Source organism: Miscanthus floridulus, chromosome 11, assembly GCF_019320115.1.
Source record: "Miscanthus floridulus cultivar M001 chromosome 11, ASM1932011v1, whole genome shotgun sequence".
Classification (NCBI taxonomy): Eukaryota; Viridiplantae; Streptophyta; class Magnoliopsida; order Poales; family Poaceae; genus Miscanthus; species Miscanthus floridulus.
In genome coordinates this window covers 48,492,978-48,508,461 of record NC_089590.1, presented here as the reverse complement: position 1 = coordinate 48,508,461, position 15,484 = coordinate 48,492,978, and the positions used below count along the sequence as shown (strand labels likewise).

The following is a 15,484-nucleotide window of genomic DNA, read 5'->3' as shown; positions in this document are numbered from 1 at the left end:
ATAACCCCTTATTTTTTATAATCACTGTATATATATGTTATGTGCATTTATGTTACAGGAATCTTATGAAAACCACCTGCATAGATATAATTGTCCTATAAGTCCTACTAGTATAGGTTCGAGTAGCCGCTATGCTTAGGTTTTCGATAGCGTGAGTAACTTGCCGTTACTCATAATAGGTGATTATTATAATTACTCTCATGATAAAAATAATGAAAGGGAAATGGAGACCGAGCAGGGATATGGTATGGGTTATGGTGGGTGTGACGAGTTGTGTCCCGTGGCCATGGGGCTTAGCTTGGTTACACTGTTTTCCCTATTTGTGTCGATTGAGGACCGTCTATTGTTGTGGATGGTAGTCAGGTCACAGACTTATTATCCTAAGCACATACTTGCTTATGGGAGCGGAAAGGCTTGTTACGCTCTTATCGTGGGTTCAGGACTCTTTCCGGACCGACTGATTAGGAGGCAGGGAAAGGTGGAGGTCTAAGCACCATATTGAGACCGGGATCTCAAGTGTGGGGCTTAGAGTCCAAGTTTGGACTGGGAACCTAGACCTCATGACAGGAGTGGAATGGGTTGGTCTTGTTTGTGCCTAGGGTACAAATGGGGCGTGTGTTTCGGGGTACCCAGCTGAGATACATTGGTTCGTGAATCGTCGTTTCTAGTGAGATGGTACGACTTGGCTATGGTCTAGCACCGTAGTAAAAACTAGAAGATGAAAGATGGTGAAATAGTTCTGATTGCTCAACCCTTGCTTAAAGTAGAACATATGCTTACCTAGAATGGTTAGCTAATGAAGTAATCATGACTACTAATAAAACTTGATTGTAAGGATGAGCTATTAGTAATGCTTTCCGCAAACAAAAAGAAAACAGCAAACCTTATTGCCTATCATACCCTTGGAGTCGAGAAACTATTCCCACTAGTCGGGTAAGTCTTGCGGAGTACATTGTGTACTCAGGATTTGTTTACCCCTGTTGCAGGTGTAGCTTGAGGAGTAGCTCTTGTGTGGAGGATTCTTCTAGTGGGCACATATGGATCCTTGTATCATTTTTGTTAGACGTTTATTTTAATTTTGTTGTTTAATTATCGCACTCTAAACTCTGATATTATAATAAATAATTTCCAAGAACTCTTGTTGTATGAAATGGACTAAGTATTATAAACTCATACTCATTATTGGATTCTAGATGTAAAACGTGAAATGTTTCGAGTTCTCCCTTGGGGTGTGCTCGACGGAACTACCAATGTAGCTAACTTTCGGAGTGCTTAGTGTCTAGTGGAAGACAAGCGCCTCCGAAAGCGTGTTACTTCGAGCGGTTCTGCCAGCAGAAAACCTCACAAACGCACAAACAGAGGTCGAGAAAATGTTTTCTCGCGTTAAGCAGCAAGCCGCGACCCCTATCCCATGACCCGGGGGCTCAAGACAAGCTCAAAAGGAAACCCAAATGCACATAAAAAGAGCATTCTTTTCATTCAAATCCCTAGAAGTACAAGAGCGGTTGAGCCGCTTGGAAATGTATTGAATCATGACTCTGCTACCTAGGCAGTGTCGTCGAGGTCTCTAGAGGCGCCTGCTACAAGTGCAGGAGGAAGAAGACGAGAAATCGCTTCACTCCCCTTCTCGTAGCATCATAATCTCTGGGGTAGAAAGGCATGGGGAGGACGATTTGAGAGTGGGATCAAGCCCATAGGCCACCACCATCATGCTTCAGAAAAAATCATGATGGGGATACCAAGGGATGGCAACGCCTCCTACGAACCATAGGCAACTCCTAGGAGTAGCCCGTGGGCTCTGGGAGCAGTTGATTGTTGCCCTTGGCGCTCGTGTTTCGACGACCCAAAACCTATGGCTTCAGGGAAGCACTAAAACCATGAGGGCTTGCGGTTGGCCTAAACACTACCGCAATCCTCCCTCGCTCACAAGATCCCTTCTAGCACCTAGTGGTCGAAGGGACGCCACCAGCTTCTGGGCACTACCAATAGGGACACAGGATGGGAACCACACGGTTCATCTTGAACTTTCCTCTCTCATTCCTTTGCCCTCTCAGCAGGAAGGATGGGAGCGGTTTGTAGATATAGCCATGGTTGGTTTGAGAGAAAGGAAGGCACATATTTATAGGCCTAAGGGTAGACTAAACAGCATAGAACTCCCACGGTGTGTGGCAAAACCATGGGAGGTCATGACCAACGTTAGATGCCCGTGTAAAGTCGGGAAAGTCTAGACCACCCCGAAGGCAGAGCCGGTGTAGCGTCAATGAGACCACACGGCCCCGCCTGGGTCACTAGATCCCAAAGCGGCACGCTAACACAGCAAGGCTCAGCAATCACATACCACTTCGATAGGACAGGACAGGGCGCAACATCCAACTACCAACTTTAATGCATTAAGCTCACAAGGGGTTGAGCGACGAAGCTCGATGAATCCATGACTATGGACCCGTGCTCAATGCGCACGCCTCTCAGCGCTTTCATGATCACTTCGTGATCGAAAAAACACTCGGGGGCTACTATCAGGGTTATAACACTAGGGTATCTCAAGGCACCAATTAGCAACCTGTTTGGTTGGCTGGTTCATATCGTTGCTAGGTTCATGAAGAAGTACTGCTGACTGGTTTGTGTGAGAGAAAAATACTATTCCAGCTGAAAATTTACGATCAGTTTACGACAAGCCACAACCAAATGAACAGGCTGTAGATAGCAGGCCACGAGGCCTACAATGCACTAGCTGGCGAAGGCCAGAACAACCAAGGCCCATTCAAGCTAAGCAAGTTAGGTTAGATGCAAAGGGCTAGGGTTAGCCACGACCTCTTCCTCCAGCCTTGGTCGCAGTGGCGTTCGCAAAGCACACAACCTCTCCCCATTATGGCCATCGAAAGAGATAGGGAGAGGTCAAGTCTGGCCAAGCGATCTAGCTCTAACAAAAGCAAGCACGCCGCACTAACCCAGAAGGACCGAGAGGGCAATAATCACCCCAGCTCGGTTAGATACCAATCCGGTGCCACGCCGCACGGACAAGACAACACTGCCTGAAAACAGTCATAACTGGTACAAAGACCACTGACCAGACATGGCCCGGTGATATGGATATACGGTCCCACCGACTATGGGATGGGATCCGCAATGAAGGCCACGACTATCGAAGCCATCCAGACCGACAGAGCGCCCCAACCTTGACGATTGGGGTCATGGCCCTCGGCCCTGCGAAGCAACCAACCAATCGACGACCTAGGGCAGCTACCTACTTTGGGTACGACACCCCTAGGAACTAGGAGATGATGACGAAGTCCATGATAGACACTATGTTGCACATGACGGCTAACGAATCATCATTAAGGCTACAGTGCCACCACGATTGGCATAGTAGCACCATGCCACACCCTATCGCAATGCGGCCAGAAGACCATGACTGGACGTGCACCAGAAGACGGCGTAGCTTGCAAGCCAAGTTAGCTAGGACCTCCCTGAAGCTCTTGACCCTTCAGTCGGGAGAATCTCCTGCTTTGTATGCGCCCTGGCCCTAAACTCTATATAAGAGTAACCAGAGCACCCTCTCCAGACCTTCTGAATCCTCTACCATTCCATTCATTCACCACTATAGCAGGGCTCCTAGAGCTTCCCTTCGGACAGCCCTTCGCCTATCATAGGACCTTCATCTCTTCCATCTTTCTTGCTAACCCCATTGTAAGAACTTTAGAGCATTCAAGCGAGGAACACTGCACTCGATCATATCTGAGACTAGACGTAGGGCTCCAGCCTGAACTAGTATAAATCCTCGTGTCTATTGGATGCTACCATCATCTTCCTAGAGCATCCGCGGCAATCGTATAAGTTTACTAGGTCTGGTTTACAAAACACTGACATGAAGATACAAGGCTTTGCTAAGCCTCCAAGACTAGATCCAGAGCTTGAGCATGAGCCCAACTCGACCCTCACCCCTGAGCTACTAATCTACTACGTTGAAGAGTTCTAGACCTAATCCTCCTGGTGTGTGTTGATCTAAATGAGAGATATAAATTAGGGTTTTAAAGATGTCTCTAGGGAGGGGGTACAGGGCGATATATATAGGGGTATCGTCAATTCTAGACCCTCGGATCAAACTGACTTGAATAAATGGCATAGATACGATCTTTAAGGCGATGGAGAACCGACGTAGCGAGGCAGAGGCTGACAGGTAGCCCCATAGGCCGACTAGCTTGTAGGTGTAGTCTTCTTTGGTGTGGTGTCCTCTGGTGTCTTCTGGAACCTTCTAGAGTTGTTTACGCCGCGGTTAAGCGCGATTAAGTCTGACGTTTGGGTCCACCTTGACGGTTTTCTGGATAAACCCTACTGAAAATATAGATTCACCAAAACTTGTGGAATTTATTAGTTTAAACCCCTAAAACTATATTGGTGATCATTTTTATGCATTTATACAAGTTATGTTGATGGTTTATGATTGATGTTAACGACCGTCAACAAGGACCTGACTGTCCTCGATATAAAAATCAGAAGGAAAAAGGATTTAATTGAAAGGGGTCGAAAGAATAGCAAGCCACAAACCTTGTGGTAATCATAATGTCAGTCCTCTTATATGTGGTCTTCAATTTCATCCAATGTGCAATCTAATTATTAAGTCATTTGTACCAATACCTCATGCACACTGGTGCCATGGTAAAGGCGTAACACAGTACAAACCCAGTTAGGAAAGCCACATTGTTGTCATGCATACTACTAGTTGTCTTTTAGAGAGTAGGAAACAAAATAAGCAAAACCTATTATCTGATATAGGTTATCCCCTCTTAACTAACCTACCTAGAAGCTTTTAGTTGTGAGATGCTTTAGAGCAATTCCAATCAAGACATTACTTGAATCTTCATCCTATTTTAAGAGATCAAACACACGAAAAAGCTTTGCAATCGAGCTCCTATTCAACTCCTGATGGATGAGGGGCTCTCAGTCCTCTCTCTCTTGAAACCCCAGACATAGGAGCCCCTCATCCTCCTACTTTTTCTTTCTCTCTTTCCACCAAGATGACAAGTGGGGCCGATGAGCTGGGCCAACAATATACTGTAAAGTAGGGAAAAAATTATAAGACTAGTTGCAGTGTAGTGAGAAGGGTTGAAACATGATAGAGGGTCCCATTTTAGAAGATAGGGGTTAAACTTGAGGGCTTAGTTGGAGTTGTTCTTAGACCACTCGGTAGCAAGTCCCTATCGATGTGCATTTTAATTTGTTCTCCCATCCTCAAATCCCCCTCCCTCGAGAGGGTGGTGAGTACAACAAACCCCACCGAACCGACCCAACTCATCCGACCACCTTCTCTAGTTTTTAGTTAGCTAAGTTTTAGATCTTAGAGTCACTAGCAGTTTTGTCCTGGAGCATCGATGTTTTTGAGCTTCGTTCACCGACATTTCAGCAACTGAAGTTCTTGGTTTTCTCTAAGTGTTCTCCTTGTCCTTGTCGATGTTAGTCCCTGGTGGGACCCCCCAAGCTATAGGCTTCGTTTGCAGCGATGATCGTGCTTGTCGTCACCCTGGGCGGTGACAGTGGTTGCCTCGTGCTGGCTAGTAGGTGTGTCCTCCTCGTTTGTTGTCACCCCCTATGCCAGATTAGGTCTTCAGTCTCCCGAGCTGTGGTCATCCGAAGCTTTTGTGGGATTTGATATCAGAGATCTTATTTAAACTTATATCGATATGCTCTACTCTCTGGACGCTTTTTTTATCGGGAGCAGTTAGGGCTATTTGGTTCCTGCCTCCTAGGCAACCATCCCAAGGGGGCTGGATGGCGTAGCCTGGCCGTGGCTCCTAGGCCAGGACGAGAACCAAACAGGCCCTTAAAATCTCATACCCAGATCTAAGGTGGTCGTTTTTATGTAATTGGGATTTCTATCCCTAACTCATGTACTATGTTTTCAATGATTTAATATATACACTCTATGTTTCAAATTATAAAATGTTTTGGCTTTTTTTTAGATAGAATAGTTTTTGATATGTATTTAGATACTCTGTACCAAAATAAGTGTCGTTCTCGTTTTCTAAGAAGCCATACACTTCCAACTTTTGACCAAATATATGAAAAATATTAATATTTATAATATATAAATCATTATAAAGGTTATTGAATTTATTTTTATAATAATCTTATTTGAAGATAAAAATGGTGCTAATATTTTCTATAAATATAGTCAAATTTAAAAAGTCTAATCAGCACGAATATTATAGCAATACTTATTTTGAGATAAAGAGAGTATATACTAGGATATAAATGTATAGTACTAGGATCTAAATTTATTTATAGCGAAGATAATGTATCTAGAACGTCTTGCAATTTAGAAGGGAGTATATTATGAGTTTAAAAAAAACCTCCCCTACCCCGTACGCTCACTCTCTCGGAGTGCCCCCCGCGTGCGCTCTCTCTCTCTGTCGTGGCGACGACTGGGCGACAGCCGCCGCCGCCCGCCAGGTGCCCAGGTCGTCGTCGTCGGACCCTTCGCCGCCGCCGAGCACCCAATAGGTACGCCTACCCTTATCTTCCCCTAACTTAGTTATTTGTATTGGGATCTGATCAAATTAAGTGTAGTGTACATGTAGTATTATGTCTACTAACTTCGATTTATTTTTGGGGAAAAAAATTCGGGGTGTACACCCATGCGCTTTGCTGGGTCCGCCCTGGATACTCCAAATCCATCGCGGATTTGTTAATTTTGTTTACTGTGTGAATAGCTACTAATTACTTTGTTTTTCAAAAAATTGATTGTTGAATCGAACTCCCATTCTTTGTCTAACATGGTCAGCGATCATGCAGGCTTGCGTTTAAACATCCCTGGAGATGCATCCCCCACTAACCTTACACAGGCATCCTATGTGTGCTGAGGTATATGGATGTGCTTATGTCTGATTATGTTTAAAGCTTCGGTGGTTGGAATCTGTATTTTGCTCAATTTTTCATGCAGCTAATGTCCACTTATCACCCAGATTATCGAAGCATTCCAGAAGTGCCATGTGAATCACCCGGTTAAGAAGTTCTTTGGCGAGTGCACAGATCTTAAGATTAAGCTAGACCAGTGCTTCCGGCAGGAGGTACCGATTCTTGTTCTTTTGGGTCTTGTGAGAATTGATGATGACATTTTCTTATCTGTTCCTATGTGGGAACTGATGATGTTGGTTTTCCGCTTCCCTAAATGCTGTTTTGTTCTTTGTGAAATTCAGAAAGCTTTGAAGAGGAAGGCAAACTTTGAGGAGAGCAAGAAATTTAAAGAACGGTTGCAGGCCTATAAAAGGGAAATGGCTGAGGAAAACAAGGAACACTAACTTGGAAGAGAGGGTGGCGCCATGAATTTGAATGTTCTTTTTGTCAGATTCCAGTAGCCTTGGTTGTGTGCACATTTTTACTGTTCAAAATGGTTGCTAGTGATGAGCTAGAGGCTCTAATTAATACAATGAACTTTGTTGTTCTGAACTCATTCCTGTGTTAATGCTACTTATGTTGGTCGACTCTCAAGGAGGATTAACAACCTAATGTTCTATCAGTAGCACTGGAAGCTGTATATAGCACAGTAGCAGACAAAGAATAATGTTTGCACTATGTTTTACTGAATGAACTTAAGATTGAATTGAAGCCTTTTAGGCTTTTTAATTTTTTATGTTCACCTCCTACAAACATTCTAGAATATGACTCCCCAGAAAATTTTCAGTTCTATTGGAATGTCACATTAATTCCACTGGAGGCTGTGTTTGTTCTGTGCAGTCCTACCAGCAGCCATCAACATGCAGAAAATGGTTAAGGCTCATGGCTCATTGTCTGATTAGGAAATTGCATTTAGTCATGCATTTTCTTGTTCCACTATTTGTTATTACATCTTTGAATTCTTTACATTTGTTTCAAAGCCATCTAAGGCCAAGGACTGTTAGGCTGTTAGCCTTTGTCCTTTTTTTTTAAACGAGGAAACTCACCATTTCCATTACTGTAATAACAGAAATATATGCTGTTTGATAACCAGAAACGGACTGGAGGAAATAAAAAAAGCACCAGGTAAGCGCACTAGGGAAAAAAAAAGCATCCGGTAAATGCACTAGGACTAACCTTGGAGAATGGCAAGGTACTGAGCATTGTATTGCAAACCATCATGTTCCTGTTCCTTTCAGAGAGGAGCAGCAATAGCAAAAGGTCAATAGAGGGAGAGAAGATGAAACCTACTCTGTTAAAATGGGAATTTCATCTTTTTTCACAGGTCAGTCATCTGAGCAACCATTCTGTCGTAAGAATTTTGGTAACTATGAATGACTTAATCAGCAAGCTTGTTATCTCTCTTCTTCTTTTTTCTTTTTCTTTATTTTTGATGCATCCATATTGTTTTTGAACCTTCAAATCCATTACGTTTGTTCATGTGATGGTTTGAACTTTTTACTTTCTTCATATACTAAGATAAATGACAGTGAGCAATGAGGCTGGACCAATGAGGATTAAATGGCTCTTGGTCTCCGTGAAACTAACAAATACACTTATCATTTATGCATCATCATAATAACTAGTGCCAAGTTAAGAAAAGAAACAATAATTACCTCTCAGTTGTATGTTCCAAATATTTGTTGTATCTTAACTGAGGTCGATTCCAGTGCCATGCCTTTCTCCCCACCCCATCCACACGCACACGAAACAAAGAAAAACAACACTACGGCCCAAACCCACCCACCTAACACACATGCAAATTATTTATTTCACCCCTGTTATTATACAAAAGTTTCATGGTTGTCACATTGTTAGACATTCAGATATTCATGACTTGTAATGAGTGGTATCAAATGCTTTGGACATGCAGGTTCGTTGTTAAATGCAGATGATCTAAAAGCAGGACCCTTTCTCCGTGAAGAAATTCAAAGTTTGGATGGATTGTCACTTCTGTTGAAATGTGCTAGTCAACCTGATGATTCTAGAATGAACTCTTGTACTCTTCAATCTGGTTCATCTCAATCTGACCCTGTACCAACAACAACAAATAAGAAGCCTGGCAGACCAAAGTGGCTGAAAAGGTAACATTGTTTTTCCAAGTTCTTTTTGTCAGCCTTCTAATTCGATCCAAAGGAGAAAAATTCCTAGAGTAATATTCTTTCCATCGTGGTCGAATAGTTAAAACAGAGAAAAAACTTGTCAAGTTTTTGGTGATAATTCCAATTCCTTGTCAATCTTCTTAATGCAATGATACGCAGTGCTCATGCATATTTGAGAAAATTAATTCCTTGCCATCTTTTTGTAAGTTAGCATATGCCCTTGCCATCCACCGTTTCTGAACATTATTAGAATTTGCGAGGAGCTTTAAGTTGCAGTTTCATTTTATGCATGCATCTCAGACAAGATCTTGATTGTTGAATCGACCCCACCATAGGGTATGTCTTGAGATAATTCCGTTTGCTTGGACTCCATGTGTGCTCTAGCTATTTTGTTTCATAACATCTTTTGAGTTGGAAGATCGCGACGAAATAACTGGTACCCACTTGGCACTTCTTGCAGGTGATACCACTCCAGGCGTCAAGTGTGTGCCTTCAACACAGAATCGCTCTGTTAGGCTTCTAAACACTATTCATGGTTGAACAAGTTCAAATTTTGAACAGGATACAATGCTGTAGTACAAGAATTGTATCCTATGCTCACTGAAGCTGTTGGGGGCATTAGAAATGGGTCCCACCTTTTTCTTGGTGGGAGCCAAGTAGCATGTAAATTTGAATGTGTTGCGACTCATCAGAACAGTGCTCTGCTCTGGCTAAGCACTTTGCCATCTTACACATCGTGTAAACCCCATAAAAAGTTAGAAACGGTGGAAATAGTAGTCCAGTGTTCTTAACGCTTCACGGTGCAATGTTGTGTCCTGTCTTCGCTATTCAGTCTTGACACAATACATTTCAGAAAACCGAAAGTGCCTGAGTGAGCTGGAATATACCAAGTGTGGTTGTGGGGTTTCAGTTCTGGAATACATCCGCTTTTTATCCTGCCCATGATATTGTGGCAGGTTGGTTTCATGTAATTGATGGTGATGGAGCCCTCACCAGCGACTAATTTGTCGCTGAATGGCATGTGTGCCCTGTTCTGCAGCACTACTTCAGTAGTACTTTTCAGCTCCCAGCATTTTAGCATAAGCCAGATTTCAGCAAGGCCATGTTTTCTTCTTCTGATAGTGACTTGTGGGCCAGCTAGACCCTGTGTGGTTGCGATTTGTGGTTTATATTCAACGTCTAGGACCTGCTGTGTCTGGTTGACTGGGTACTTTCGACTAAAGAGCGAGTTACTTGATATACTACCAAGTGTTGTTGATAGCTACATATGGCAAATGTAGGCCCAGGATCTGGAGGCTGGGTTGCTGATCTTTTTCTCTTTATTATTTTCTCGTATAAGAGGTCACAAGCAGTTGTGTGGTTGGGACTTGAGAGTTGCGGGAGGCTGCTTATATGTGGCTATCCCTGTCGCTAGATATTTGTGTTTATCTATTATCTTGCAATCCTGTATCGTCACACACATGATTGCATTTGGCGCTTTGGGCGGCGCATGTGCAGGAACTAAACTAGTGCGTGTACAGACGTCCTGATCAAATGGCAGCATGTAAAGTGAGGGGCGTGGCGTTTGGTTCTCCAAGGCCCGAGATGAGATGGGCATGATGCAATCCTGAATCATAGACCAACGAGTGGAGAGTTTTGGAGGCAGACATGATGGCAGTTAGCAGGCATCCAGGCTTTTTTTATGTACACTGCCTTCAAGTAACATGTTCAGCCTTTTCTACTAGATAGCTAGCTTTGCAATACGTCTAGATATATAATATGTCTAAATACTTTTTTTTAAAAGCTTTGCTATACGTCTAGATATATCCTATGTTTAGATAAAAAAGCCTGAACGACTTTTAATTAGGAACGAACGAATAGACTACTAAGTTTGCATTGCTGTTGCAGAGGTTGGTGGTGTAGTTAGTTGGTAGGATAGCAGCCGGTCGGATGCAGTATGCAGTGACGCCTCCGCCGCAGCCCACCAGTCCGTTTTCCCCGCCGGTCATAGCCAAAGGTCAAAGGGAGACAAGGAATCCATCCATTTTTCAAGGCTCAGTCCGTCAGTGCGCTGACTCTTCAAATTGCAGTGGCGCCGGCCGCCGGGCACATCCGGAAATACGTAACCCTGTTTTGTTTATGCTGAAATTTAACTTATGTTCATGCTTATGCTGAAATGTCGTAAGAGAAAAACACTTTTCCATGGCTGAAAAGTAGCTCAAGCGAAAAGGACCGGACGAGAACAAAACTGCCCTTTTTCTGCCTGCGTCCCTTGCCTTGAGAAAGCAGCGGTCGGCCGTTCCGTTCAGAGTTTGAGTTGGTTCCAGCCAAATTGAGGTGAACAAGTATGCAGGATAGGATCCGCTGAACATTGCCAGTAGATCTGTTCCTGGATGGATTATCATCTACTGAGAGGTCAAGTACGTATTTGTATTGCAGTCAACTTGGTAACTGGCATACTGAATAACAAACTGGCAGGTCAAGCCCTTTATTTATCGCATGTTCGTCAAGATAAAGATCATAGTGCAGTCTTGCCCTGCTAGCAAATGACTAAATGGGGAGGTCTGATTACATAAGCCACATGTTTGTCATCTGAATCTTAAGGCATAAGTGCAACTTCGAACAACTAGAGGCTTGGAAGCTAGCTGACAATGTTGTGTTTGTGAAGTGTGGGGATATTCTTTCACCGGATTTGCTATCCTGGAAGAGAATCTGACATCAGTAAGATTTTCTCATATGATTCCTAATTTTACAAAGAAAAATCACTTGATTAACTTATATTTCAACAGGCGGTTAAAACCATCTGAGATTCCTGTGCCTTGTTTTTCTCCTTTTACTTATTTTGAACAAAAAAAAGAGAATACGTTTCAAAGTAGAATGGGGATTCGAACCTGTGACCTCAACGTTAGACAGTATTATGTCATGCGTGTCTATGGGTCCAGCGCTAGGCTGTTTAGCCGGCCGGCCCTACATAGGAGAGATTGCGTGGAATTGCATGATGGATTGATTCAGAGAAGTGGAGCTTTACATAGGTGAGGGTGAGGAGATCTTGTGGTTTATAGAAGTAACACCAGTCAAGATCTCCTACAATCTCTTTGCATATCTACTCTCTCTGAGATCTCCTCTCATCTCTCTGACTAAACCAACCAGGGCTGGCTGGCTAAACAGCCTAGCGCTGGACCCATACACACTATCACCAAGTGCAACACGCTCCCGAACAAAGTGTAGATCGATCTCCACATGTTTGGTGCGCTAATGCTGAATGGGGTTCGAAGACATGTAGACGGTGCTGATGTTATCACAATACATCAAAGTTGTCTTGCGCAAAGGGGTGTGCAGCTCAGGCAACAATTGGCGCAACCAGGTAGCCTCTGCAACGGCATTGTCAACAGCTCGGTACTCGGCCTCGGCACTAACCAGGGCCGGCCAGCTAAACAGCCTAGCGCTGGACCCATACACACGCATGACATACTACCGTCTAACACTCAACAACCAGTCTTGTCCAGTTGTGCTTTAGCATTAGTACCCTGGAAATTTATTTATGTCCTACCTACCTGCCTTTCCCCACCAGCATCTTTTTTGCCTTTATATAGTATCTGTTAGGCTCTGAGAGTCTCTGTTGTATTTTGAGTGCCATCATATTGGTAAGTAATGTGGTAGACATAAAAAAAAACAAACCACTCCCATGCCCCTCTTGGGGAGTAGCAGCTGAGGAGCAAGGGAAGCAATCATAGGAATCTATACCTCTTCTGAGTCCTTATGAAACAGAAAGATTCAGGTTTTCACACAGGTTAGTTAGACATGCTAGAGTTTCAGTAGACTTGGATGACTTGGTATGTCAATTTCCTTGCTCTCATCTGCTCTTCAAACTTTCTCATGCATCAGTTGTGTTACTGACCTGCAAATTGCTCCAGCTCTGCTATGGAGATTAATTTTCTTCGGTTTATAAAATAGTTTGTTTTGCATTAATTGCCACTTGCACTGGAATTCTCTTGGAGAAATACATGTCTAAGATGGATGTCCGATACAGGCTTTTCTTGTACACGCAGAAGAAAGGAAAACAATTATCATGCCTAAGAACTAAGTGACGTCTTCTTTATGATCACTTTCTTCATCTTCATGCAGAACTGTGTTGGCGCCCTTAACAAGAGCCAGATCATATGGCAATCTTCCACAATCGCATGCCATACTGTACTACTCACAGAGGGCTACAGAGGGTGGTCTTCTGATTGCTGAAGCCACAGGGGTGTCATCTGATGCTCAAGGGATAGGTTTAATTCCACACACCCCAGGGATTTGGACCAAGGAACAAGTAGAGGCCTGGAAGCCTGTTGTGGATGCAGTGCATGCAAAAGGTGGAATATTCTTCTGCCAGATTTGGCATGTAGGAAGAGCATCTGATATGGGTAAACATTTCTTACCTGACCCCTTCTATTTCCTTCTATTAACCACCATAATGAATGTGATGATGTTTGGTGAATGCTGTGCTCATGTCACACTTGACACTACCCTCCACCTGCAGCAAAATGCTTCAAACTTAATTTTAGTGTTCGTGGTTCCATCAAAGCCTTTTTTAGGCCATCTTGTATCTTTTACAAGAAATCTTTTCAGGTTTGGTGCAACTGCAACCACAGCAGCCTCACCTACCCTGTGTTCCAAAACTGAACTGAAAATTGAATTATTTCATTGACATCTCTTACTTTAGTCAGTCTGCTTAATTGATTTTGAATATCTGGAACCAATGACTCTGAGGGATGGTTACCTTCTTATTTATTACCAGAGAAAGAACCCATCTCCAGCACAGATAAGCCAGTGGAAAAGAATGAAGATGACCACATGGATTTCCCCATCCCAAGACGCTTAACCGTAGAAGAGATCCCCAATGTAATCAATCATTTCAGAATTGCTGCAAGAAATTCTGTGGATGCTGGTAAGCTGATAGTCAACATAATAGAAAATAAAAGGCAAATAAGAAAAAGCATCACTACTCTTTGTTTTCAGGATGAAATTTACTTGCTCATAATAATTAGATGCTGTAAAAATAGAATTTAAATTGTAGTTAATTTCTGTAAGATAGGTTCCTGGTTTGTTTGATTACAAATATTATAGGTTCTTGGTTTGTTCGATTACAAAGATTAGATATTTTATTACCTTGCTGTACCTTCTTAAACATGTACAAGGACCTTACGTGATCAGAATCATAACACGTATCAAATGTAGGTTTTGATGGGGTTGAAATCCATGGTGCTCATGGCTTCCTTCTCGAGCAATTCATGAAGGACAGTGTCAATGACCGCACTGACAAGTATGGAGGCAGCATACAGAATCGCTGTCGCTTTGCCCTTGAGGTAGTTGGTGCTGTGGTGGCTGAGATTGGGTCAGACCGTGTGGGGATCCGCCTCTCTCCTTATGCCAATTACCTTGGCTGCCATGACTCGGACCCAGAAAGGTTGGGTGTCTACATGGCTCAGGAGCTGAACAGATACAACATCATGTACTGCAGTGCGGTGGAACCTGAGATGGTCATGGTGGATGGCAAGATGAAAATCCCACACAGGCTGCACGAAATGAGGAAGGCCTTCAACGGAACTTTCATGGTTGGTGGAGGTTACGACAGGGAAGAGGGGAACAGAGTTGTAGCTGATGGATATGCTGACATGGTTGTATACGGCCGCTTATTCTTGGCGAATCCTGACCTGCCGAGGCGATTCCATCTGAATGCTCCTCTGAACAAGTACGATCGAACAACATTCTACACCGATGATCCTGTTGTTGGCTACACGGATTACCCATTTCTTGAGAACTGTGAACCACTGAACTCCCAAGACGGGGAGGGATCTACCAAAACAATGAAAAACTAAGGGATGATCTGAATTGCCTACTCCCTTTGTCCTAATCCTTCCTCGGTCCTAAAAAAGAATGAACTGTATGAATATTTGTATCTCAAAATATTTGTTATAGAAATATATTTTACTAATAATCTAATGATACTCGTTACATGTTACAAATAGTCGTACTTCTTTATATGGTCAGACTTAAAAAATGACTCCTTAAAAAGTGAGATATGCATTCATTTTTACAATTGGAGTATGCGCTACGTCTTGCATAGAGACTAGAGTGTGGAGAAAGCTTGCTACATCATTAGCGACAGCGAGGATACCTGGGAAACAGGTTTATTCAGTTTCCTAACCTGGCTTAACTGGGTTTTTTAGAAGAAGAAGAAGAACAACAACAACAATAACAACATAGCCTTTCAGTCCCCAACAAGTTAGGGTAGGCAGTTGAAACCCACTAAAAGCCCCAAGTCACGGTTCAGGCACTTCAATAGCTGCTTTCCAAGTACTCCTATTCAAACATAGATCTCTAGGTATATCCCTAAGCTTTCAAATATCTTTTATTGCCTCCCCTCATGTTAATTTCGGTCTTCCTCTACCTCTCCTCATATTATTAGTTTGGCTTAGGACTCCACAATG

At 43.1% G+C, this 15,484-nt stretch overlaps 2 protein-coding genes across 2 annotated transcripts; both read left to right on the top strand.

The window, feature by feature from the left end:
• Positions 1 to 6,346: 6,346 nt before the first annotated feature.
• LOC136493058 (uncharacterized) lies at positions 6,347 to 9,828 on the top strand. Its single transcript, XM_066489091.1, has 7 exons — positions 6,347 to 6,498; positions 6,790 to 6,858; positions 6,960 to 7,064; positions 7,194 to 8,016; positions 8,130 to 8,215; positions 8,804 to 9,014; positions 9,493 to 9,828. Exons 2-4 carry the CDS (start codon positions 6,814 to 6,816, stop codon positions 7,293 to 7,295), a joined length of 252 nt encoding a protein of 83 aa, XP_066345188.1. The 5' UTR covers positions 6,347 to 6,498; positions 6,790 to 6,813; the 3' UTR covers positions 7,296 to 8,016; positions 8,130 to 8,215; positions 8,804 to 9,014; positions 9,493 to 9,828.
• Positions 9,829 to 12,570: 2,742 nt separating this feature from the next.
• Positions 12,571 to 15,010, top strand: LOC136493057 (putative 12-oxophytodienoate reductase 13). The gene is made up of 4 exons (XM_066489090.1): positions 12,571 to 12,801; positions 13,137 to 13,417; positions 13,792 to 13,941; positions 14,232 to 15,010. Exons 2-4 carry the CDS (start codon positions 13,414 to 13,416, stop codon positions 14,870 to 14,872), a joined length of 795 nt encoding a protein of 264 aa, XP_066345187.1. The 5' UTR covers positions 12,571 to 12,801; positions 13,137 to 13,413; the 3' UTR covers positions 14,873 to 15,010.
• Positions 15,011 to 15,484: the final 474 nt, after the last annotated feature.

Bases quoted from the DNA above. Each gene is read 5' to 3' on its own strand.
- LOC136493058 (XM_066489091.1), top strand. From the start codon at position 6,814: ATGCATCCCCCACTAACCTTACACAGGCATCCTATGTGTGCTGAG. The intron at 6,859-6,959 runs GTATATGGATGT...CTTATCACCCAG, and splicing joins GGCATCCTATGTGTGCTGAG to ATTATCGAAGCATTCCAGAA. The intron at 7,065-7,193 runs GTACCGATTCTT...TGTGAAATTCAG, and splicing joins ACCAGTGCTTCCGGCAGGAG to AAAGCTTTGAAGAGGAAGGC.
- LOC136493057 (XM_066489090.1), top strand. The intron at 13,942-14,231 runs GTAAGCTGATAG...TATCAAATGTAG, and splicing joins AAGAAATTCTGTGGATGCTG to GTTTTGATGGGGTTGAAATC.